Source organism: Athene noctua, chromosome 28 (genome assembly GCF_965140245.1).
Source record: "Athene noctua chromosome 28, bAthNoc1.hap1.1, whole genome shotgun sequence".
Taxonomy (NCBI): domain Eukaryota; kingdom Metazoa; phylum Chordata; class Aves; order Strigiformes; family Strigidae; genus Athene; species Athene noctua.
Genome location: NC_134064.1, coordinates 1285833 through 1310266, shown reverse-complemented (window position 1 = coordinate 1310266; position 24434 = coordinate 1285833). Strand labels below are relative to the sequence as shown.

At 66.7% G+C, this 24434-nt stretch overlaps 1 protein-coding gene across 6 annotated transcripts; it reads left to right on the top strand.

The window, feature by feature from the left end:
- The first annotated feature begins 596 nt into the window (after positions 1-596).
- Positions 597-22945, top strand: CAMK2B (calcium/calmodulin dependent protein kinase II beta). Of its 6 annotated transcripts, none has more exons than XM_074928709.1 (21): positions 597-729; positions 3602-3696; positions 7340-7399; positions 7728-7782; positions 7885-7950; positions 9786-9858; positions 10340-10442; positions 10514-10597; positions 11432-11526; positions 11758-11880; positions 11998-12081; positions 12257-12299; positions 12864-12938; positions 14728-14768; positions 14851-14922; positions 16184-16228; positions 16556-16604; positions 19624-19699; positions 20402-20496; positions 21597-21831; positions 22741-22945. In XM_074928709.1, exons 1-20 carry the CDS (start codon positions 665-667, stop codon positions 21827-21829), a joined length of 1632 nt encoding a protein of 543 aa, XP_074784810.1. In that variant the 5' UTR covers positions 597-664; the 3' UTR covers positions 21830-21831; positions 22741-22945. The 6 variants fall into 6 exon arrangements, with proteins under 6 accessions (XP_074784810.1, XP_074784812.1, XP_074784813.1 ...); XM_074928708.1 differs by having other exon boundaries at positions 598-729; positions 14731-14768; positions 22764-22945; XM_074928707.1 differs by having other exon boundaries at positions 599-729; positions 14731-14768.
- Positions 22946-24434: the final 1489 nt, after the last annotated feature.

The window sequence follows — 24434 nt, the reverse complement described above, 5'->3', positions numbered from 1 at the left end:
GGGTTGTTTGGGGTGACATTGGTGCAGGGGAGGGGGGATTGGGGGGAGCATAAGGGGGGTATCCCCGGGGGGGGTGCAGTGAGGGTGGCGGAGGGGGTGGATGTGGGGTTCTCGGGGTGGGGGTGTCTGGATATTGGGGCCTTTGGGGAGGGATGAGGGATCCCCGGACGGGGGGAGCGGATTTGGGGCCCTTGGGGGGGATGTGGGATCCCTGGGAGGGGTTCGGGATATGGGGGCGCTTTGGGGGGGGGGGGGATGTGTGTGTGGGGATTTGGGATAAAGGGGTCTCGGGGGTGGATCTGGGTATGGGAGAAAGGAGCATCCCCGCGGGGTCCTGGGGGGTCCAGCCCCGGGCGGGGGGGGATGCGGCTGCGAACCGGCGTGTGGGGGCGATCCGAGGCGGGGGGGGCGCAGGGTGGTCCCCGGCGCGGGGGCAGGTCCGAGGCGGGGGGTACCCCGGGGAAGGGGGGGCTAAAGGGGAGGGGGTGGGGGATCCCAGCCGGGGCGCGGGGGGCGGCGGGGGCTGTCCCGGGCTGGTGCCTCCCCCGGCCGGTGCCTCCCCCGGCCCGGCAGCGCCTCCTCCCGCCCCCCCGCGCCAGGCGGAGCCGGAGCCGGAGCGGAGCCGGTGCCGGGGCGGCTCATTGCGGCGCGGCGCGGCGGCAGCATGGCCACCACCGTGCCCTGCACCCGCTTCACCGACGAGTACCAGCTCTACGAGGAGATCGGCAAGTAAGGGCCGCCGGCACCGGCACCGGCCCCGGCCCCGGGCACGGCCCCGGCCCCGGCCCCGGCCGCGGGCGGAGCGCGGGGGGCGGCGGGGGGCGGCGGGGGGCGGGGGGCCGCTGCCCGGGGCTCCGGCCGCCGCTCGGTGCAGACGTGACGCATCCCCCCCCCACCGCGGGACGGGGCACCCGGGATCGGCCCCCCCCCCCCCCCCCCCGCGCCGGTCCCCCACCCCGGGACCGGCCCTACCCGGCCCCCCCCCGCCCCCCCCCCCCGCCCCGTACTGCCCTCCCCCCGGTACTAGCCCTGCCCCCCCATACCGCGCCCCCCCTTATACCGCCCGACACCCCGGTCCGGTACCTGCCCCCCACTCCCCAGCAATCCTCCCCCCCGGCCCTGGCCGCAGGGACCCCTGGGCCCTACAGCCCCCCCCGGCGGCCCGGACCCCCCGCTTCTTCGGGGTCACCCCCGTCCCCAGAGACCCCCCCCAGTCCCTGCAGCCCCCTTATTCCCCACGGACCCCCCACCCTATGGACCTCTCAGGCTTTCCTGGCCCCCCCCGGTCCTTATCTATGCCCCAGACCCCCCTAATCCTTCCAGATCCCCCCCCCAGTCTGCAATCACCCATCCCTAGGGACGCCCCCAGTCGTTACTGCTGCCCTTGACCCTATGGACCCCCCAACCGTATAGACCCCCCCTCTCCATCTCCCCTGACCCCCCAGCACTCCTGCTCCCGCCCCTGGCCCCCACAGCCCCCCAGTCCTCACAGCCCCCCTTGCTCCTAGAGACCCCCCCATCCTCACAGACCCCCAACATCCCCCGGTCCTTACAGCGTCCCTGGTCCTTACAGACCCCACCAAACCCCCCTTACCGACCCCCCCCCCCCAGCCCTTATAGTCATGGGGGTCCTTATAGACCTCCCACCCCCCCCAATCCTGACAGACACCCCCACCCCGAGTCCTTAGAGCCCCCCCGGTCCCTACAGACATCGCTCATCCTCAGACCGTCCTTGAGTCTCCACAGGCTCCTGCTCCTTTTAGACATCCCCCCCCCATCCTCCAGGTCCCCCTCGCCCCCCACCCCTATAGATACCCCGATCTCTGCACGCGCCCCCATCCCTACAGACCCCTCATCCATATCTCCCCTCTGGTCCTGACAGACCCCCCTCATCCTCCCGCCCCCCCCAGCCCCCGTTAGACCCCTTTGGGCCTTATATAACTCCCCAAATCTGCTCCCCGCCCCCCCCGCTGGTCCTTATAGACGCCAGCCCTTCTGGACCCCCCCTAATGCCTAAAGCCCCCCAGGTGCCCCCTGCCCCCCCGCGGGTCCTTCGCCCCCCGCCCCGCCCCCCCCCCCGTGTCCATGACCCCCCCCCGGGGCAGGTGTTGAGGGGAACTGAGGAGGAGCTTGTTTTGGGGGGGCTCATTTTCTCCCAAGGGGCGAGGGGGGGTGTCAGATTCCACACACCCCCCCCCGCCCCGAGCCACACGCAGGGTTGGGAGGGGGTAAAACGGGTGGGGGTGGTAAAACGGGGGAGGGGGGGGGCAGGAGCGAGCAGTCCTCGTCGGGGGAGGGGGGGGATGCGCCCCCCCCATAGCGAGGGGGACATTTTTCAGGGTAGACGTGGTCCCTTTGGGGGTCCCTTTGGGGGGGGGACGGACGTGGAGCCATCGGGGGCTCTTCCCTCGCTCTCTCCAAAATCCAGCCCGTCCTGGTTGCCATGGCAACGTGATTCCCCCCCCCCTTCCCTCCGTGTCACCCGCCAGCCACCGCGCGCGCGCGTGTGTGTGTGTGTGTGTGTGTCCGTGTCCGTGTGTCCCCGTGTCCGTGTGTCCCCTCCTGCCGGGGCTGTCGGGGACATCTGCCCCTGGCCGGTGGGGAAACTGAGGCACAGACTGGGGGATGGGGAGGGCCAAGACAGCCCCTCCCGCAGGCGCCGCCACCCACCGTGTCCCTCTGGGGCCGCCCGGGGGGGCCGCGGGGTGCCAGGCCCTGGGGAGCTGCCCCTTGTCCCCCCCCGGCGGTGGCAGGTGTCCCCCCCCGCCCCGTCCCGGCCGGCGCGTGGCTCTGGGTGTCCCGGGACGCGGGGACCCGCTGCGGTGACAGGGGCTGGCCCGGCCCCCAGCGCCCCCCCGCGGGACCCTCGGCGTGGGGGACGGGCGGGCTGGGGGGGAGGGGGGCTGTGTCTCGCGAGGGTCCCCTCTGTGTCCCCTCCCGGCAGAGCGGGGACACCCGCAGCCCCTGGGGACCCCGGCGGGCAGGGGACGGGCAGGGACGTTGGTCCTGGGAGGGGACCAGTGGTGGTGGCACCGGGAGGGGCTGCGGGTGACGGGGCACCGCTGCCGGCCACGGCCACGGCCACGGCCACGCCGGCCCTGGCCCCGGCCCCGGGGGGGCCGCTGGGTCCCGGTGCCCCCCCCGTACCCACAGCCGGGCCCTGTGCCCGCCGCCACCGCCACCATGGCCACCATGGCCACCGCCATCCGGGCCACCCGCTGTCCCCATGGCAACGGGCTGCCGGTGCCGGATCCTTCCCTCGACCCTCCGTGACGCCGCCCCCCCCCCAGCGCCCCCCCCGCGCCCCCCCAGCACCCCCCCAGCACCCCCCATCCACGGCCCCGGCCATGCCCGCGGGGTGTTGTGCGCGCGCGCGTGTGTGTGTGTGTGTGTGTGTGTGTGTGTGTGTGTGCGCGTGTGTGTCGGGTGTCCCCCCCCCGGTGTCGGGGTTCACCCTCCGGGTGCTGAGTCACGGCCGATGCAGCCCCCGGCCAGGGGGGTGCTGAGTCACGGGGGGGAGCCCCCTGCCCCGCCCCGGGCCTGGTTTTGGGGTGGGGGGGCTGAGGCAGGCGGGGGGTGCTCAGCCTGTCCCCGTCCCCAGGGGGGCTTTCTCGGTGGTCCGGCGCTGCGTCAAGCTCTGCACCGGCCATGAGTACGCCGCCAAGATCATCAACACCAAAAAGCTCTCTGCCAGAGGTAGGACCCCCCCGCACCCCCGCCAGCTCCCCTGCGCCGGGCGCCCCCGTGGCCACCCCCCCAGTCACCCCAGCGCCCGTGGTGACACCTGCGGCACCCGTGGTGGTCGCTGGGGTGGGGGCTGGATCCGGCCTTCACCCCCCCAGTGCCTTCTGCTGCCCCACGGGGGGGTTGTGTGTGTGTGTGTGTGTGTGTGTGTGTGTGTGTGTGTGTGTGTGTCCCTGCGCTGCCCCTCTGCGCCCCACAGTGTCCCGGGGTCCCCTGGGGGGGGTGCACGTGTGAGCAGCCAGCGCGCGCGCGTGTGTGTGTGTGTGTGTGTGTGTGAGCAGGGGGGTGTGCAGTGTGTGTATGTGCAGGGGGGGTGTGCACGTGTGTGCAGTGCGTGCCCAGTGTGCACATGGGGGGGTGCGTGTTCGCACAGGTGTGTGTGTGATGTGTACCTGGGGGGGTGTGCACACGCGTGTGCAGTGCATGTCCAGTGTGCACCTGGGGGGTGTGCACACGCGTGTGCAGTGCATATCCCGTGTGCCCATGGGGGTGTGTGCACGGGTGTGTGTGTTCACACAGGTGTGAGTGGGGGGGGTGTGTGTGATGTGTACATGGGGGGGGGGGTGTGCAGTGCGTGTCAGATGTGCACATGAGTGTGTGTGCACATGTGTGCAGTGTGTGTCAGTGTGCACATGTGTGTGCAGTGTGTATCCATTGTATACACAGGTGTGTGAGCACACGTGGGTGTGCAGTGTGTGTACACGTGTGTGCAGTGCATGTCCAGTGCGCACATGGGGATGTGTGTGTGCACGTGTGCAGTGTGTGTATACACGGGTGTGTGCACACGTGTGCAGTGTCTGTATGTGGGTATGTGTACATGTGTGTGCAGTGTGTCTGCATGGGTGTGTGCGCACATGTGTGTGCATGCGTGTGTGTGCACATTGTGTGTGCATGGTTGTGTGCATGCACACATGAGCTCTGTGTGTGCACACAGGTGTGAGCAGTGTGCGCGCGTGTGTGTGTGCATGAGGGTGTGTGCATGCACACGTGTGTGCAGTGCGTGTCTGATGTGTACACGGGGATGTGTGCACATGTGTGTGTATGGTTGTGTGTGCACACATGTGAGCTCTGTGTGTGCACATGGGTGTGAGCAGTGTGTGTGCACATGTGTGTGCAGTGTGTAGATGGGGGTGTGTGCACACGTGTGAGCTATGTGTGTACACACGTGTGTGCAGTGCATGTCTGTTGTATACACGGGTGTGTGCTGTGTGTGCATGAGGGTGTGTGCATGCACACGTGTGTGCAGTGCATGTGTGCATGATTGTGTGGTTCACAGGTGTGAACTGTGTGTGTGTTTGGGGGGTGTGTCTGTGGACATGTGTAAGCTCTGTGTGTGCACACGTGTGTGTGCAGTGTATGTGTGCATGGGGGGGTGTGCACGTGCAGGTGTGCACAGTGTGTGTGTGTGTTTGTGGGGGTGCGCACACACGTGAGCAGTGGGGGGGTGCACAGGTGTGTGCACGCCCAGTTATGTGTGTGCTCCGTGTGCGTGGGGATGTGTGCACAGGTGTGAGCAGGCAGAGTGTGTGCGTGCGTGTGCGTGTGTTGTGTCAGTGGGTTCATGGGTGTGCGCACACATGTCAGCTGTGTGTGTGCATAACGTGTACGCAGGTGTGTGCACTGCACGTGTGGGGAGTGTATGTGAGCACACGTGTGAGCAGGGCGTGTGCGTGCACCTGTAGTGTGTCATGGGGTGTGTGCACACCTCAGCAATGGCTGGCAGGGGGTGTGTACACACCTGAGTAGCGTGTGCAGGTGTGGGACGTGTGTGTGCACAGTGTGTGGGGGTGTAGTTGTGTGTGCACATGTGAGCAGGCAGTGTACGGCTGCACTGAGCACGTGGGGGTGTACTCTAGGTGTGTACACACGTGTGTGCGTGTACCTTGGCCACGGCTCTGTGTGTGTGTGTGTGTGTGTGTGTGTGCGCACAGCTGTGAGCAGTGTGTGTTTGCTCTGTGTGAGCTACAGTGTGCGTGGGGGGTGTGTGTGCACATACACACACGTGTGCAGGTTGTGTCTGTGTGTGCTGGACACGGGGGGTTTGCACACGTGTGTGCAGGGGGGGTGTGTGCGCACATGTATGTGCAGGCGGGGTGGGGTGTGTGTTCGTGTCTATACATGTGTGTGTACACACGCACACGTGTGTGGGCGGTGTGTGAGCAGGCACACACCCCTGTCCGTGTGTCTGTGTGCCCCCGCCCTGCCTGCCCCTGCCCGACCCCCCCAGGCAGCAGCGGGGCTGGGCCGGCGCCTGCGTGTGCAGGGACAGCCGGACACAGGGACAGCCGGACACAGGGACAGCCACACTCGTACAGTGGCAGACGTGTCCCCGTGTGCACACACGTACGGCCACACGCAGGTACAGCCGCACACACACAGGTACAGTCACACACGCAGGTACGCTCGCGTGCACACACAGGTACAGCCACACACACACAGGTACGCTCGCCCACAGAGGTACAGCCACGCACACACACAGGTACAGCCACGCACACACACACAGAGCTACACTCATGCACACATGCAGACACACACACACACACACAGAGGTACAGACACACACACACACACACACACAGGTACACTCACACGCACACACAGGCACAGCCACCCACACAGAGGTACAGCCATACAGACACACAGAGGTACACTCGTGCACACACACAGGTACAGCCGCACACACACAGGTACACTCGTGCACACACACAGAGGTACACTTGTGCACACACACAGGTACACTTGTGCACACACACAGGTACAGCTGCACACACACAGGTACACTCGTGCACATACACAGGTACACTTTTGCGCATACACAGGTACAGACACACACACACAGGTACACTCGTGCACACACACAGGTACAGCCGCACACACACAGGTACACTCGTGCACACACACAGGTACACTCGTGCACATACACAGGTACAGCCGCACACACACAGGTACACTCGTGCACACACACAGGTACACTCATGCACAGGTGCAGGTACACTCATACACACAGAGGTACAGCTGCACACACACAGTTACACTCGCACACGCAGGTACAGGTGCACACCCTGGTACAACTGCGTGGATGTACAGCTGCACACGGGTACACCTGTACGTAGGGACAGCTGCACGCAGAGCTACAGCCGCACACCACAGGTACAGCCGCACACAGGCACGCCCGCAGAGAGCGGCACACCTGCACACAGGTGCACAACTACACATACTACCCCCCTCTCAATCTACAACCACACAAACATCCACACGCCCCTTGCCATGCAAACGCGACCACACACGTGCACAACCACGCACACGTACAGCCACGCATCCTCGCGCACCCCCCCTGTGTGCACACCCATCCATACACGCACAAACACGCAGCTGCACCCCCCCCCCCGCACGACCGCGTGCACACACGCCGGTGCAGCCACACCCGCACGTGCACACCGCAGACACACCCCCGCTCCCGTGTGCACACCTGCACACACCCGCACCCCCGCGCACTCACACGTGGGCGCCTCTGGGCTCCTCGGGCGGGGGGTGGGTGCCCCTGCGGGGGGGCCGGGGGTGCTGCGGGGGCCCCGGTTGACCCGTGTCCCCTCAGACCACCAGAAGCTGGAGCGGGAGGCCCGCATCTGCCGCCTGCTGAAGCACTCCAACATCGGTGAGCCCGCGGCACGCTGCGGCCACCCGGGGACAGGCTGCGGCCACCGCGGGGCGCGCGGGGGGGGCACGCTGGGGGCTCACCCGGGGCCGCGTGGGGGCTCACCCCTGGGGACCATCCCCGGGACGTGCTGGCGGGGGGGGGGGGGATGCTGAGTGGGTGCCCCCCTGGGGACGTGGCGGGGTCCTACCCTTGGGGTGCTGCCGGGGCCGCGCCGGGTGCCCCCTGGTTGGTGCGGGGGGTGGGGGCGAGGGCCGCGTGTGCCACGCGTGGCGGGTGGGGGGACCGCGGGGCTGAGCCCGTCCCCGTCCCCGTCCTGTCCCCGCAGTGCGGCTCCACGACAGCATCTCAGAGGAGGGGTTCCACTACCTCGTCTTCGACCTGTGAGTGTGGCCGGGGGGCAGGGAGGGAAGCCGGGGGGGGGTTTGGGGGTGTCCCGGGGGTGGGGGGGCGCGGGGTGACGCGGTGGCCTGGCTGCGTTGCAGGGTGACCGGCGGGGAGCTCTTCGAGGACATCGTGGCGCGGGAGTACTACAGCGAAGCCGATGCCAGGTGAGCCCCCGCGCCCCCCCAAACCTCCCCCCCTCCCCAAACCCCGCTGGACACCCCAGTGCCCCTCCCGGGGGGGGGGGCGGGGAGCTGCAGGGATGGGGCAGCTCCAGCAAGGCAGGCAGGGGGGGCACCCAGGGGGTGCAGGGGGTGCCCCCCCATTACCGTACCCCCCCCCCCCACCGGCTCCATCCTGCTGCCAGGTGCTTGGTGGGGCCCCCCCTCACATCCCCCCTCTCCCCCCCCGACCACTCCATGCTCTTCCCCTCTGCCGCTGAGGCCTGGCGCTGTCATGACATGTGCTGGGGGGGTGGGGGGGGAGCAGGCGGGGGGCCCTCAGGGCCCCCCCCCCGTGCTGGTACCGAGCCCCCACGCCCTGTGTGCCCGCCGTGTGCCCGTCCCCGTGGTCTCTGGGCTTTCACAACATTGTTTCTTCCCCTCTCTCGTTCCCCCCATCTCCGCCCCCTCCCCGTCCCCTTGTCCCCCCCCCCCAACCCCGTACCCCCCCCCTCGCTCCGTCCGTCCCTCCCTTCCATCCCCCCCCATCCCTCCCTGTCTCCCATCACGCGTCGCTCGGGCTCTGTGCGTGTCCGTGTGTCCGTCCGTGTGTCCGTCTGTCCCACCGCTGCCCCCCCGCTCGCTGCCCCCCCCCCCTCTTGCCCTGGCACCCCCTTCCCTGTGTTTTGCCTCCTGATGCTCCACCTGCCCCCCAACCTGCCCTTCCTGCCCCCCCCCCCCCCCGGCCCCGGCTCCCTCTGGCCCTGGATCCTCCCATCACCCCTCTCCTGCCCCCCCCCATCCTGCCCCCCCACTCCCATCCCTTTCCTCTCCATCCTGACCCCCCCACACACACCCTTTACCCCCCTCACCCCACATCCTGCCCCCCCTCCCACCCCCTGCCCCCCTCCTGCCCCCCATCCCATTCCTCTCCATCCTGACCCCCCTTCACACCCCTTTTACCCGCTCCTGCCCCCCCGCCCCCCCGTCCCTCCATCCTCCCCCCACCCCCTGCCCCCGCCCCCCGCCCCCGCCCCCCCGTTTTGTTTTGCAGTCACTGTGTCCATGAGCTATTAGCACGCGTTTCTCCCACCCATCACTTTGCCCCTGTGCAGAGGGAGCCGCAGGTCAGTATAACGGGGGGGGCCGGGGGGGCCGTGCCCCCCGCGCTGCCCCCACCCGCCGGAGCATCCCGCTTCCCGGCCCCCCCGCTCCCCTTGCTGGGACCCCACTTTGGGGCTCTCTCCTCCCTCCTTTTTCTGCCCCCCTTCCCCCATTTTTTGACCCCTCCCTTTGCAGGGAGGCTCCCCCCCCCCTCCCCCCCCCGCCATGCCCCAGCACCCCCAGCCAGGCGGGCCCCCCCCCTTCACCCCCATTTCAGCCTCTCATTCCCCCGCTCCTTCCCTCTTTCTTTCTTGTCTCGTCTCCATCCGCCCCCCCGCACCCCCCACCCCCCCGCCCTGTGAGTCCTGTCTGGGGGACCCGTGTCCGGGCAGCAGCAGGGCTGGGGGGCGCAGGGGGGGTCCCGTGTGGGGGCGGGGGCACAGCAGCACCATTCGGGTGACCCCCACGGGTCAGCAGCACCCCTGACGGGCACCCTCCAGGCAGTGACCCCCCCCGCCGGGGGTGACCCCCCCGCCGCAGGCAGGAGCGTGGGGGGGTGCCAAGCTCAGCACCCCCCCCCCCAGTACAAAATCACTGCTTGGTTTTGTAGGGTCCCCCCCAGGGTGCAGCGGGATGTGTTGGGGGGGGTGGGGACACCCCCCCCCAGCAAGGGGGTGTGGGAGGTGGTGGGGGGAGGGGCAGCGTGCCCCTGACCCCCCCCCGCCGTTTGCACGCAGCCACTGCATCCAGCAGATCCTGGAGGCCGTCCTCCACTGTCACCAGATGGGGGTCGTCCACAGGGACCTCAAGGTGAGTGTGTCCCCCCCCGGCCCCGTCTGTCCGTCCGTAGGGTGCTTCTCCCCCCCCCCAGGCCTTGGGGTCCCCGCAGCGTGGGGAGGGGGGCGCCCTGCCTCGGTGGGTCCCCAAGGTGGGGGACTGAGCTCCCCCTGGGGATGGGGGGGTCCCCCTCTGCTCTGAGTAACCCCCAGCTGCCATTTCCCCTGCCTGGGGGTGCGTGTGACACCCCCCCCTCAGTCACAGCACACTCTGTGCTCGCTGTGACCCCCCCGCATCGCACCCAGATCCCCCCTTTGGGGTGCGGGGGGGGGGACATGAGCAGGGTGGGAGATGGGGATGTGTGCGGCGGGGGGGTTGAGCTGGGCTGGGGGGGCTCGGGCCTGGCAGACGGGCAGGACCCCCTCGATGACAGCTGCAAAGCCCACCCTCTGCTTCCCCCCCCCGACCCCCCCGCCGGATCCTCCTGTCCCCCCCTTCACCCCGCGCCCGGCAGCCGGAGAACCTGCTCCTGGCCAGCAAGTGCAAAGGGGCGGCGGTGAAGCTGGCTGACTTCGGCCTCGCCATCGAGGTGCAAGGGGATCAGCAGGCCTGGTTCGGTGAGTGCCCCCCCGTGCCCCCCCGCGCCCCCCCCGCCGCCCACCGCGGCTCAGCCCCGCTCCCCCCGCAGGTTTCGCCGGCACGCCCGGCTACCTCTCGCCCGAAGTGCTGCGCAAAGAGGCCTACGGCAAACCCGTGGACATCTGGGCATGCGGTAAGAGGCGATCCCTGCCCGATCCCTGCCCGATCCCTGCCTGAACCCTGCCTGAACCCTGCCTGATCCTGCCTGATCCTGCCCGATCCCTGCCCGATCCCTGCCCGAACCCTGCCTGATCCCTGCCTGAACCCTGCCTGAACCCTGCCTGATCCTGCCCGATCCCTGCCCGAACCCTGCCAGATCCCTGCCTGAACCCTGCCCGAACCCTGCCCGAACCCTGCCCGATCCCTGCCCGATCCCTGCCCGATCCCTGCCTGATCCCTGCCCGATCCCTGCCCGATCCCTGCCTGAACCCTGCCTGATCCCTGCCAGATCCCTGCCCGATCCCTGCCCAAACCCTGCCTGATCCCTGCCTGAATGCTGCCTGATCCCTGCCCGATCCCTGCCCAACCCCTGCCCAAACCCTGCCTGAACCCTGCCTGATCCAACCCAATCGCTGCCCGGTCCTACCCAGTTCCTACCTGACCCCTGCCTGGTCCCACCCCGATCTCCATCCTCATCCCATCCCGATCCCCATCCCACTCCCTTCCCAGCCCCATCCCATTCCCATCCCAGTCTCCCCCTGGTCCTCACCCCAGTTCCGTGCTGGATCCCTGCTCCTGTCCCAGCCCTGTCCCAGTCCCCGTCCTGATCCCATCCCAGTGCCCCTCCCGGGGCCACCCTGGGCCAAGTGGCTACCACAGGGGCCGGTGCCATCCTGGCAGCACTGAGGGGCTGGTGTGGGGCCAGGCCAACTTGGGGACACGCCTGTCCCTGGCTGGGGCCGGGGGGAGCCCCAGGGGGGCCAGGGGTCCCCGTCCCCCAGCCCTGACCCCACTCTCCCTCGCCCAGGCGTCATCCTGTACATCCTGCTGGTGGGCTACCCGCCGTTTTGGGACGAGGACCAGCACAAACTCTACCAACAGATCAAGGCCGGTGCCTACGATGTAAGTCCCTGGTGCCAGGCACCCCCTGCGCTGTGGCCAGCCAGCCTGTTAACTCTGGAACCTACTGAGGAACACTACAGCTAATCACCACCAGGCAAAGCCAGGGGGATGGCTTTGGGCCACAGCTCTGGTGGCTGCCTGGGGACACGTGGGGCAGTGGAGGGACACAGGCGCTGTGGGGCTGCCCCTCCCCAGCCGTCACCCCCTCTGTTGCCATCCCCCCCCTCCCAGTTCCCTTCGCCCGAGTGGGACACAGTCACCCCCGAAGCGAAAAACCTCATCAACCAGATGTTGACCATCAACCCTGCCAAGCGCATCACAGCCCACGAAGCCCTCAAGCACCCGTGGGTCTGCGTAAGTGCAGTGTCCACCCCGGCTCCCGGTGTGTCCCCCCCCCCGGCTCCCAGTGTCCCCCCCACAGCCAAGGGGGGGCTGCCAGCGCCTGGCACTGACCCCCCCTGTCCCCTGCAGCAACGCTCCACCGTGGCCTCCATGATGCACAGGCAGGAGACGGTAGAGTGTCTGAAAAAGTTCAACGCCCGGAGGAAGCTCAAGGTGAGGGTTCCCCCCCCGCCCAGCACCGTCCTGCCCTTCCTCGGCGGGGCACATCCTGGCCGTGGCCACCGTCCCATCCCTGTGGCACCCAGCGCAGCAGGGTCCAGTCCTGCCCCCCCTCCACCCCCCCAGCCCACCCAGCCCAGGGCCTCATCCTGATCCTCCCCCCTTGCAGGGCGCCATCCTCACCACCATGTTGGCCACCAGGAACTTCTCAGGTAAGGGGGGGCTCCCGCTGGCCAGGGGGGGCTGGGGGCCGCAGCCCCCCAACCCGCAGCCCCCGCCGAGGCCGGTGCCCCCTTCCCCCCTCTCTCTGTCGCTGTCTTTCTCTCTTTTTCCCCCCCCCACCCCCCCCCCAACCCCCCTCCCCATTTTTTCCCTGTCAGCGAGGACGGGGGCGTGCGTTAGCCAAGGGGGGGGCAGGATCCAGCCCCCCCCGCCCCACGCACACAGCAGCAGGTAGTGCCCGGTCCCCGTGTCCCCCCCCTCCACTCCGGTGGCTGGCGAGGGGCGGGGGGGGGGACACGGAGTTGGGGAAAGGGGGGGGGCGGGGGGGAAACGAGGAGCAGCACCGAGGCCCCCCCCCAGGCCTGAGGCCGGGGTGACGGGCATGCCAGGACTTCTTGTTGGGAGGGGTGGGGGGGGGGGTGGGAAGGTGGGGGTCCCGGTTGCAGCCCCCCCCGCCCCCACATGCCCCCCCCCCTCCTAACAGGAGCTCTGCTCCCTTTCTCTCCTCTCTCTCTCTCTCTCCTGCCCGCCCTCTGCCCGTCTCCTGCCCGCAGTGGGCAGACAGACCACCGCTCCTCCGACCATGTCGGCGGCCGCCGCCGGGGCCCCCCTGGGGCTGGTGGAACAAGGTAGACGCGTCCGCAAAGGGCCCCCCCGGCCCCCCCCTCCCCCTGCCTCGACCCCCCCAGCCCCGCTTGGTTTCTGTGTGTCCCCTGCCCCAGATCCTTTGTCCCCATGTCCCACCCCAACAATCCTCTTCCTCTCCCCCCCGCCCCAACGGGTTTCGGGTGCCCTCCTCGGAAATCGGAGCGCATGCATGGCCCCCCCTCGCACACCCACCCCCCCCCCGCACCCCCCCACAGCCTCTCCCCCTCCCCACGGGGACCGAGAGATGCCACTGTCCCCCCTTCGCCCCCCGCGCTGTAACCCCCCGGCTGGTCCCAGGGGCGTCTCTGTGCCCCCCACCCTGCAATGCTTGACCCACCCCCCACCCCCCCCATTCCAGGGGGGCGCTGCTTGGGTGCTTGTGACCTGCTCCAGTCCCTGGCGGGGGGGACACACTGTGGTGAGACCCCCAAGGGAACCCTGGGGACCCTGCCTGGGTCATCAATGGGGAGCTGGGGCGGGGGGGGGGAGATATAATTTTTAGGGTGCCCCCCACCCCATTGCTCCCACCCCACGGCACTGCCCTTCCCCCCACACACAGGGGGGGCACACCGGTGCATGAAGGGGGGGCAAAGCAGCCGCATGTCTCATGTGCCCCCCCGTGTCCCCCCCTGTGTCTCCCAATCTGCACCCCCGCCCCCGGCATGTGGCCCACCTGCATGTGACACCCCCCCCGCCCCCCCCAACCCGCACGGCTTCCTGAGAGCTGCAGCCGGTGTTTGTGGTGCCGCGAAACACTTGGCGGGTCTTAAACCGTGTCCCCCCCCCCGATCCCAAGGGCTACAGCTGGCCCCCCCGACCCTCCCAGCTGGGGTTCCCCCCCCAGCCCCCCCCTCCCCCCCCAGTTCGGCTGTGGTTTAAACCCCCACTCTCAGCGCCCGCCTGCTTTCGGAGGAGGGACCAGGACCCTTGGGGACACCCCGCCAGGGATCCCTGTGGGGACATGGGTCTGCCGGGGGGGGCAGGGGTGTCCCCTCTCCCCCCCTCTCCCTGCCCCCCCCCCCTTCCCCCCGATTGGGTGCTGCTCTGTGCCACCCTGCTGTCACCAAACCTGTCACCGCACAGCCCCCCCACCCCGTGGTACCGGGGGGGGGGGGGGGTGTGTCCCTGAGCTTGGCCTACCGATGAGGATGCTGGAGGTGACACACACGCCCCCAGGCCACTTGTGTGTGTGTCATCGTACCCCCCCCCCCGACCCCCACTGGCCAGAGATCGCGATAGCAGTGACAGATGCTCCCCACCGACCCCCAGGGTGACACTGGGGGGGGGCACAGGGGGCCGCCCCCCCCCCCCCGGACTCAACTCATCTTTTTTATGTTTGTTTTTTTATGTTTTTCCCTTTTTCCTCCTTTTCCTCCCCGTTTCTCTCTCTCCTTCCCACCCTCCTCTCTCTCTCGCTTTCCTCTCTGCATTTCTCCAAGGTAAGCCAGCCCTGCCCCCCCCCTGTGGGGGCCATCAGGATGGGGACCCCTCCCCAAGCTCTTGTGTGTGTGTCCCAGGATGAGGACACGCCCCCCCAGGTTGGGGACACTCCCCCCAGGATGGGGACACACCCCCCCTTCGGGATGGGGACACCCCCAGGATGGGGACAACCCAACACCGGGGTGGTGGGTGCTGCTGGCACCCAAGAGGGGCATCAGGGTGGGGGTCCGGGGGAGGGGGGGTCAGGGTGGGGGACACATACACAGTGTCCTTTGTCCCCAAAGTGGGGGGAACAGCCACTGACACTCTTTCCGCCCCCCACCCCCGCAGCAGCTAAGAGCTTACTGAACAAGAAGGCGGATGGCGTGAAGGTGAGGGGCCGCGGGGGGGGGGGCTGTGGGGGGGCCGCCCCCCCCCCCATGCCGCTGAGCCCTCCTCTCTTCCCCCCCCCAGCCTCAGACCAACAGCACCAAAGGCAGCGCCGGCGTCACCAGCCCCAAGGGGACGCTCCCGCCCGCCGCGCTGGTAGGTGCCCCCCCCCGCACCCCCTTGCACCCCCCCCGGCCGGATCCATCCCGCCAGCCCATCCCATCCATCGCCATGCACCGCCCCCACCCACCCCCCCACCCCGCCTCGTCTGTCTGTCCGGCTGTCCCTGGTGTCGCTGGGGGTTTTGGCGGGGGTGGGGGGGAAGCATCACGGGGATGGGGATGGAGAGGGGGTGCAGGGTACGGGCACAGGGGTGCCCCGTCATGCAGACAAGGTGGGTGCAGGGTACGGGCACGGGGGGCTGCCCCTGCACCGCGGACAGCAAAGGGGGTGCAGGATGCGGGCATGGGGGTGCCCCCCCCACCCCGACGTGGATGGCAAGGTGGGTGCAGGGTACGGGGGCACGGGGATGCCCCGTCGCACGGACGAGGAGGTGGGTGCAGGACGCAGGCTCAGGGATGGGGGTGCTGACCGTGACCTTGATGGTAAGTGCAGGATCGGGGCACGGGGGTGCCCGGCTGGCCCAGGGGTTGCCGGATCCGGGGGTGCTCTGGCCATGCGGACAGCAAGGTGGGTGCAGGATCCGGGCACGGGGGTGCTCACCGTGACCCCACGGCTGCAGGATCCGGGCACGGGGCTCCCCAGCTGGTACCGTGAGTGCAGGATCCGGGCACGGGGGTGCTCACCGGGACCTGTGGGTGCAGGCTCCAGGCACGGGGGTGCCCGGCTGGCCCAGCAGGTGCTGGATCCGGGGGTGCTCTGGCCATGCAGACAGCAAGGTGGGTGCAGGGTCCAGGCACAGGGGTGCTCACCATGACCCTGTGGGTGCACGGGGGCGCCCAGCTGGTACCGTGAGTGCAGGATCCGGGCACGGGGGTGTGCACTGTGACCCTGTGAGTGCAGAATCCGGGCACGGGGGTGCTCACCGTGACCCCGTGGGTGCAGGATCCGGGCACGGGGCTGCCCTCCACGACCTGGCTGGCTCCTCCTTGGCCATCCACGGGGTCCCGCTGTGTCTCTCTCCCCCCACCCTGCCCCCAACTTTCTCCCCCCTTTCTCCCCCCCCTCCTCTGTCTTTCTGTGAATTAAACCATTTGGCTTTCGCTGGACTAATGACTCTCTGCTTCTCTCCCCCCTCCCTCTGCCCCTCCCCGAATCCGGTCTGGGTCTCTCTTCGCCCCCGTCCGCGTGCTGCTCGCTCCGTCGTCCCCCCACTCCGTTGTCCCCCCACCCCGGGCTCTCGCTTCCTCCCCCCCCGCCCCCCCCCCCGCCTCTGTCTCTCTCCCTTCTCCCATAGGAGCCTCAAACTACCGTAATTCATAACCCCGCGGACGGCATAAAGGTATTGCTGCCTCTCTTCCCTTCGCGCCTCGCCCGCGTTCGTTAACCCCCCCGGGGTCGTTTGGGGCCCCGCTTTCCGCCTCCATCCTCCCCCCAGCATCAGCCATGGCGCGGGGCGGGGGGGGGCTGACGTGGCGCTGGAGCGGATGAGGAATGTGCACGGGGGGCGCGGTGACAGTGGGGGCTCCCCCCCCCCCAGTGACATCCAGCATCGCCGGGGTCCTGCCGAGCCCCAGCCCGGCTCAAACCCCCCCCGACCCCGCCGGGCCCGACTCTGACCCTTCTCTGTCTGTTCTCTCCCCCTGCACCGCCGCCGTCCCGCTGGCAGGAGTCGTCCGACAGCACCAACACCACCATCGAGGACGAGGACACAAAAGGTGACGGGGGCGTGGGACGGCAGCGGGGCAGGGCTGGCACTGGCATGTACTGGGAGGGTGCTGGGATGCACTGTGTTGGCACTGGGATGCTGTTTGGTGGCACTAGGATGGAGCCAGGATGCACTGGGCTGGCACCAGGCTGCACTGGAGTGCACTGGGATGCACTGAGATGGCACCGGGATGTGATTTGATGGCACTGGGATGCACTGAGATGGCACTGGGATAGGATTTGACTGGAATGCACCGGGATGCACTGGGATGGAGCCAGGATGCACTGGGATGCACTGGGCTGGCACTGGGCTGGCACCAGGATGCACTGGAGTGCACTAGAATGCACTGAGGTGGCACTGGGGTGTGATTTGATGGCACTGGGATGGAGCTGGGGTGCACTGGGATGCACTGTGATGGCACTGGGATGTGATTTGATGGCACTGGGGTGCACTGGGATGCACTGAGGTGGCACTGGGATGTGATTTGATGGCATTGGGATGCACTGGGAGGGTACTGGAATGCACTGGGCTGGCACCAGGATGCACTGGGATGCACTGAGATGGCACTGGGGTAGGATTTGACTGGAATGCACTGGGATGCACTGGGCTGGCACCAGAATGCACTGGAGTGCACTAGAATGCACTGAGGTGGCACTGGGGTGTGATTTGATGGCACTGGGATGGAGCTGGGGTGCACTGGGATGCACTGGGATGGCACTGGGATGTGATTTGATGGCACTGAGCTGACACCAGAATGCACTGGGATGCACTGAGGTGGCACTGGGATGTGATTTGATGGCATTGGGATGCACTGGGAGGGTACTGGAATGCACTGGGCTGGCACCAGGATGCACTGGGATGCACTGAGATGGCACTGGGATAGAATTTGACTGGAATGCACTGGGATGGAGCCAGGATGCACTGGAATGCACTGGGCTGGCACCAGGATGCACTGGGATGCACTGAGGTGGCACTGGGATGTGATTTGATGGCACTGGGCTGGCACTAGAATGCACTGAGGTGGCACTGGGATGCGATTTGGTGGCACTGGGATGGAGCTGGGGTGCACTGGGATTCACTGTGATGGCACTGGGGTGTGATTTGATGGCACTGGGCTGACACCAGAATGCACTGGAGTGCACTGGGATGCACTGGAGTGGCACTGGGATGTGATTTGCTGGCACTGGGATGCACTGGGAGGGTTCTGGAATGGCACCAGGATGCATTGGAGTGCGTTGGGACGGCACTGGGATGCACTAGGAGGGTGCTGGGATGTACTGGAATAGTGCTGGAATGCGCTGGGATGGAGTTGAGATGCACTGGGCTGGCACCAGGATGCATTGGGGTGCACTGGGATGCGATTTGATGGCACTGGGATGGAGCTGGGATGCACTGGGCTGGCACCAGGATGCACTGGGATGGCACTGGGATGGCACTGGGAGGGCACCAGGATGCCTTGGGATTCACTGGGATGCACTGAGATGGCACTGGGATGCACTAGGAGGGTGCTGGGATATACTGGAATGGTGCTTGAATGCACTGGGATAGAGCTAGGGTGGACTGGGCTGGCACTGGGATGCAATTTGACAGCACTGGGCTGGCCCCAGGATGCATTGGGGTGCACTGAGGTGACACTGGGATGCACTGGGATGGAGCTGCGATGCACTGGGATGGCCCCAGGATGCATTGGGGTGTACTGGGAGGATGCTGGAATGCCATGGAATGGTGCTGGAATGACACCAGGATACACTGGATGCACTGAGATGGACTGGGATGGCACTGGGATCCATTGAGATGGTACTGGGATGCACCAGCGTGTCACTGGGATGCTCTGGGATGTAGTGGAATGGCACTGGGATCGACTGGGTTGGCACTGGGATCCGTTGAGATGGCACGGGGATGCATCAGCATGCACTGGGGTGGCACTGGGATGCAGTAGCTTAGAATGGCACTGGGATGCATTGAGATGCACTGCATCACACTGGGATGTCACTGAGCTGCACTGGAATGGTACTGGAACACACTGGGATTGTACTGAGGTCCACTGGGACACGCTAGAATTCAACAGCATGACACTGGGATGCATTGGGGTGGAACTGGCGTGAACTGGAATGTGCTGGAAGGGCACTGGGACACAATAGGCTGACACTGGGTTGCAATGAAATGCACTGGGATGGCCCTGAGATGTACTGGTGTAAACTGGGATGTAACTGAGGTGTAATGGAATGCACTGGAATGGTGCTGGAATGTACTGGGGTGTACTGGGAAGCAGTAGGATTGCACTGGGGTGGAACTGGGGCATATTGGAATGCACTGGGATGTATTGGAGTGCACTAGAGTGGCACTGGGATGCACTGGCATGCACTGGGATGCAATAGGATCGACTGGGATGTGTTGTGATGCACTTGCATGGAACTGGGATCTCTTGTATTACACTGGGATGGTACTGGGATGCACTGGAATGGCACTGAGACACAGTGGGGTGGCACTGGGAGATACTGGTATGGAACTGGATGTATTGGGATGCACTGGAGTGGTGCTAGGGTATACTGGGACATGCAGGGGTAACACTGGACTGTACTGAGAAGCACTGGGACATGCTGGGCTGGCACTGGGATGCCTGAGCATGCTGGGAGGGCACTGGGATGGCACTGGGCAGCACTGGGATGTGCTGGGAGGACACAGGGCCCCTGGGGCAGGGGGATGCTGCTACTGGTGTGGCAGAGCTGCAGGGGCCGGGGTGTGCAGAGGTCCCTCTGTCCGTCCCCATGGTCCGTGTGTCTGTCCCTGTGGTCTGTCTGTCCCTGTGTCTGTCCCCATGGTCCCTCTGTCTGTCCCCATGCCCCCCCCATGTGTCCCTTCTCCATGTCCCCCCCGACAGTGCAGCCACCCATCCCCACACCCCGTGTCTGTCCCTCTCCCCCTGCTCCCCCATCTCCCCCGTCCCCCCCGTCCCCCCCACCCCAGGGACCCCCAGCGCAGGGATGGGGCCGGGCAGTGGCGCTGACACCGGCCGTGTCCCCCCCCAGCCCGCAAGCAGGAGATCATCAAGATCACGGAGCAGCTGATCGAGGCCGTCAACAACGGGGACTTTGAGGCCTACGCGTGAGTGGGGACCCGCGGGTGGGGCCGGGCAGGGCCAGGCAGGGCAATCCGGGCTTGTACCAGCCCTGGCGTGGCCAGCAGGGACAGGGAAGGGATCTGAGCCCTGTGCTGGGCACTGGTGAGGCCGCCCCTCGCTGAGTGGGTTCAGTTTTGGGCCCCTCACCCCAAAAAGGCCATTGAATGACTCGAGCGTGGCCAGAGAAGGGCAACGGAGCTGGGGCAGGGTCTGGAGCACAGGTCTGCTGGGGAGCGGCTGGGGGAACTGGGGGGTTCAGTCTGGAGAAGAGGAGGCTGAGGGGAGACCTCCTGGCCCTCTGCAACTCCCTGCCAGGAGGGGGCAGAGAGGGGGGATGAGTCTCTGGAGCCAAGGCCCCAGCGCCAGGCCCCGAGGGAATGGCCTCAAGCTGCCCAGGGCAGGGTCAGGCTGGCTCTGAGGAAGGATTTCTGTGCAGAAGGGGCTGTTGGGCGTTGGAATGGGCTGCCCAGGGCAGGGGGGAGTCCCCGGGATCCCTGGAGGGGTTGAAGAGTCGGGCTGAGCCAGCGCTGAGGGATCTGGGGGAGTTGGGAACGGTCAGGGTGAGGGTCATGGTTGGGCTGGAGGAGCTTCAGGGGCTTTTCCAGCCTCGATGATTCTGGGATTCTGTGGGCTGGGCAGGGCCAGGCAGGGTGGGGTGGGGCTGCTGCTCACCCGCTGCCTTGCAGGAAGATCTGCGACCCCGGGCTCACCTCCTTTGAGCCCGAGGCCCTGGGCAACCTGGTGGAGGGCATGGACTTCCACCGCTTCTACTTTGAGAACTGTGAGTGCCTGTGCCCTGCCTGCACCCTGCCTGTGCCCGACCCAGCGTGTGTGTCCTCTCCCTGTCCCCTGCCTGCCCAATCCCTCCCCATCCAGCCTGTCTCCCTGCCTGTCTCCTTTGCTGACCCCTGCCTGTCTCCTGGCTACCTGCTTAGCTGTCCATCCTCTTGTCCTGCCCATCCTCCTGCCTGTCCCCTGTCTGTCTGGTCATTGGTCTCTGTCCCGCAGCCCTGCCCCCCCCCGGCCTGGCAGTCCCCTGCCTGTTTGCCTTACCCGTCCCTGTCTGCCCCCCACCTGCCTGCCAGGCAGTCATGTCCATCCCCTGCCCTTCTGCCTGTACATGTCTCCATCCAAACTTCCCAGCCCATGCCAAGCCTCTGCCTGTCTTGCCCAGCTCCTGCCTGCCTGTCCCCTGCTTGGTCCCTCCATCCATCCATCCTGCCCATCCTTCCTGTTATCCTGCCCATCCTCTGCCTGCTGCCCTGTTTCTCCTGCCTGTTCCCCATCCACTTCTCTTCTGCCCGCCTGTCTCTCCTGTCTGTGTTTCCATCCACCCACCTCTGCCTGCTTGTCCATCCTGCCTGCACTCTTCTTGCCCATCTACCCATCCTGCCTGCCTGTCCATCCTGTCTGCCTGCCTGGCCAGCCACCCACTCACTCACCCTGCCTGTCCTGCCTGCCCATACACCCCTCCCTGCCCGTGTCCCTCTCTGCCTGCCTCTCCATCCTGCCCGTTTATCCTGTCTACCTGCCTGGCCATCCACCCCTCCCTGCCTGTCTCCCTCCCTGCCTGCCTATCCATCCTGCCTGGCCACCCTGCCTGCCTGCACATTCTATCTGTCTGTCCATCCTGCCTGCCTGTCCTGTCTACCTGCCTGTCCATCTACCCCTCTCTGCCTCTATCCCTCCCTACCTGCCCATCCTGCCTGCACACAACTCCTGCCTGTTCCTCCTGCCTTTATCCATCCTGCCCATGCAACCTGGCTGCGCGCTCATTCTATCTGCCTGTCCGTCCCCTGGCCATCCACCCTCCTCCCCTGCCCGCCCTGCTGCCCATTCCCCTGCCTGCTCACAGCCACCCTACCCCGGACCCCCCCGCAGTGCTCTCCAAGAACAACAAGCCGATCCACACGACCATCCTGAACCCTCACGTGCACGTCATTGGCGAGGACGCTGCCTGCATCGCCTACATCCGCCTCACCCAGTACATCGACGCCCAGGGCCGGCCCCGCACCAGCCAGTCCGAGGAGACCCGCGTCTGGCACCGCCGCGATGGCAAGTGGCAGAACGTCCACTTCCACGGCTCGGGGGCCCCTGTTGCCCCACTCCAGTGAAGGTGAGTGCTGGGGATTGGGATTTGAGGGAGTTGGGGGGTGTTACTGAAAGACCTGGATAGATTGGGTCGGTGGCCAACGTTAACGGGATGAGCTTCAACAGGGCCAAGTGCCAGGTCCTGCACTTGGGCCACAACAACCCCCTGCATGGCCACAGGCTCGGGGAGGAGTGGCTGGAGCTGTCTGGAAGAAAAGGGTCTGGGGGTTCTCAGTGACAAGCAGCTGACCAGGAGCCAGCAGTGTGCCCGCGTAGCCGAGAAAGCCAACGGCCTCCTGGCTTGTATCAGCACTAGTGTGACCAGCAGAAGGAGGGAGGTGACAGTCCCCCTGTGCTCTGCACTGGGGAGGCCACACCTGGAGGGTTGTGTCCAGTTTTGGGCACCTCAGTACGAGAGAGATCTGGAGGGGCTGGAGCGAGGGCAGAGGAGGGCAGCGAGGCTGGTGAGGGGCTGGAGAATCAATCCTGTGAGGAGGCAGTGAAGGAGCTGGGAGTGTTCAGTGTGAGGAGGAGGAGGCTGAGGGGAGCCCTCATCCCTCTCTGCAGCTCCTGAGAGGACATTGCAGAGAGGCTGGGGCTGGGCTCTGCTCCCAGGGGATCAGGGACAGGACAAGAGGGAACGGCTGGAAACTGCCACAGGGGAGGGTCAGGCTGGGCAGGAGGAGAAAATGTTTCCCAGCAAGAGTGGTCCGAGAGTGGAACAGGCTGCCCAGGGAGGGGGGAGTCCCCATCCCTGGGGGGGTTTCAGGGCCGTTGGGATGAGCTGTGGGGGATGTGGGGTAGGGGAGAACTTTGTAGAGTCGGGCTGAGGGTTGGACTCGATGACCCCGAAGGGCTTTTCCAACCTGAATGATTCTGTCATTCTGTGATTCTGTGATTCTGTTGGGGTGCCCCGGTTCTGGCTTACTGGCAGCGGGGGGTCCCCCATCCCCGCAGAGCTGGTGGTGGCTGTCCTGGTTCCAAGCCCGACGGAGACGGCGATGGGAGCCGAGCCGGCAGCCGGAGCTGCGGCCCCGAAGCACGCGTCCGCATGCCTGTCCCCCCCTCTGCCCCGGCCCCTGCTCCTCCCCCCTCCAGTGCCTGTGTTTGCAGAAAACAAAAAGACAAAAAAAAAAAAAAAAAGCCAAAACAATGACAACAACAACAAAAAAGTGGAAAAAAAAAAAAAAGGGAAAAAAAAAAACCAAACCACAAACCCCAACCAAACACACACCCAAAAACCAACCCAACCAACCCAGCCGCTCGGCCACAGGCAGGGGAGGCTGGGGGGGATGACCCCGCGGCCAGACCCCCCCTCTCTGCCCGTCTCTGCCTCGGGGGGGGGGTAGGGGTGTCTCCCGGCTGGTGAGGGGGGGCGGTGGTGGCGGGGGGGTCCCAGCCCCCCCCCCCCGGCTGTGCTTGTGGCGTTTCGCTGTTGCTGGTGGTGGATGTTGTTCTTTGGACTCTGCTTTCGCTCTTTTCCCTCCCCGGTCCCTGTACATAGAGAGAGCTCTTTATTTTTGAATTCCCACGGGGATCCCCGGCCATGGGGGTGCTGCAGGCTGGGGGGCTGTGGGGTGGTAAACTGGGGGGGGGGGGGGAACGGGAGGGTGTGGGGGGTAAGCGGGGAACGACACCCCCCACCCCACCCCACAAGTCTGGCGCTGGCCCTGGAGCGATGCCCGCAGGGGACCGAGGCTGATCCCGAGTGCTGCTGGGGCAGGGAGGGGGGGCGGTACGGTGGGTGCCTTTACTGGGGGGTCCCCCAGCGGACACCCCCGTGCCCCCATCCCAGTGATAAAGACAGGGGCACCCAGCACCTCGTTTCCCCCTTCCCGGGCAGGCGGGGGGCTGGGTGCCAGCTCTGGGTGCTGGCAGGTTTTGGCAGGGGTGCCGGGGTTGGTGGGGGGGATGTGGGTGCCATGGCAAGGGGTGGGGGGCAGGCGGCCGAGGTGGTGGGGGGGAACGACGGGGGGGCTGCGGCCCAGGCGGCGGGGATCAGGGCGGGGGGATCGGGGCGATCCAGCCAGCACTGACGCAGCATCGAAAGCACTTTAGACTAAGAGAACGGGTCTCTTAGGGGGCACAGGCTGCTCCGCCGGGGGACCCCCCCCAACCGCTCCCCCCCCACCAGGGGCACCCGCCATCGCTCCTGGCTCCAGCCAAGGGCGTTCGCTCCCCTCCTGCACCCCGGCCAGCGCTCGAGGGGACCCCGTCTCCCCCCGACTCCTCTCCCCCGGGGGAGGCACCACCCCACTCCAGGCGCTCTCCGGCTCGGCCACGCGTTTTTTTTCCCCGGGGTTTCCCTTCCTCCATCTCTGCGTCCGGAGGCACCGTGTGTTGCTGGGGGCTGTTTTTGGCTGAGGGGGGTGTGGGGGGGGTGTGAGGGGGGTGTGGGGCGGGAGGGCCGGGGGATATTTTTTTTTTAATTATTTTTTTTTCTGCATGCCCTTTGCGCGGGAGCAAACCTCGGGCGCTAACGCTGTATGTCGAGGAGCTGAGCTGAGCTGTTACTGTCCCACGAATGCTGGTGGATCGTTGCCAAATTTTTCTCTTCTCCTCCCCTTTTCTCTCATTCTTTTTCCATCCCCCCCCACCTCTACCCCCCACCCCCGGCATATTTCCCCC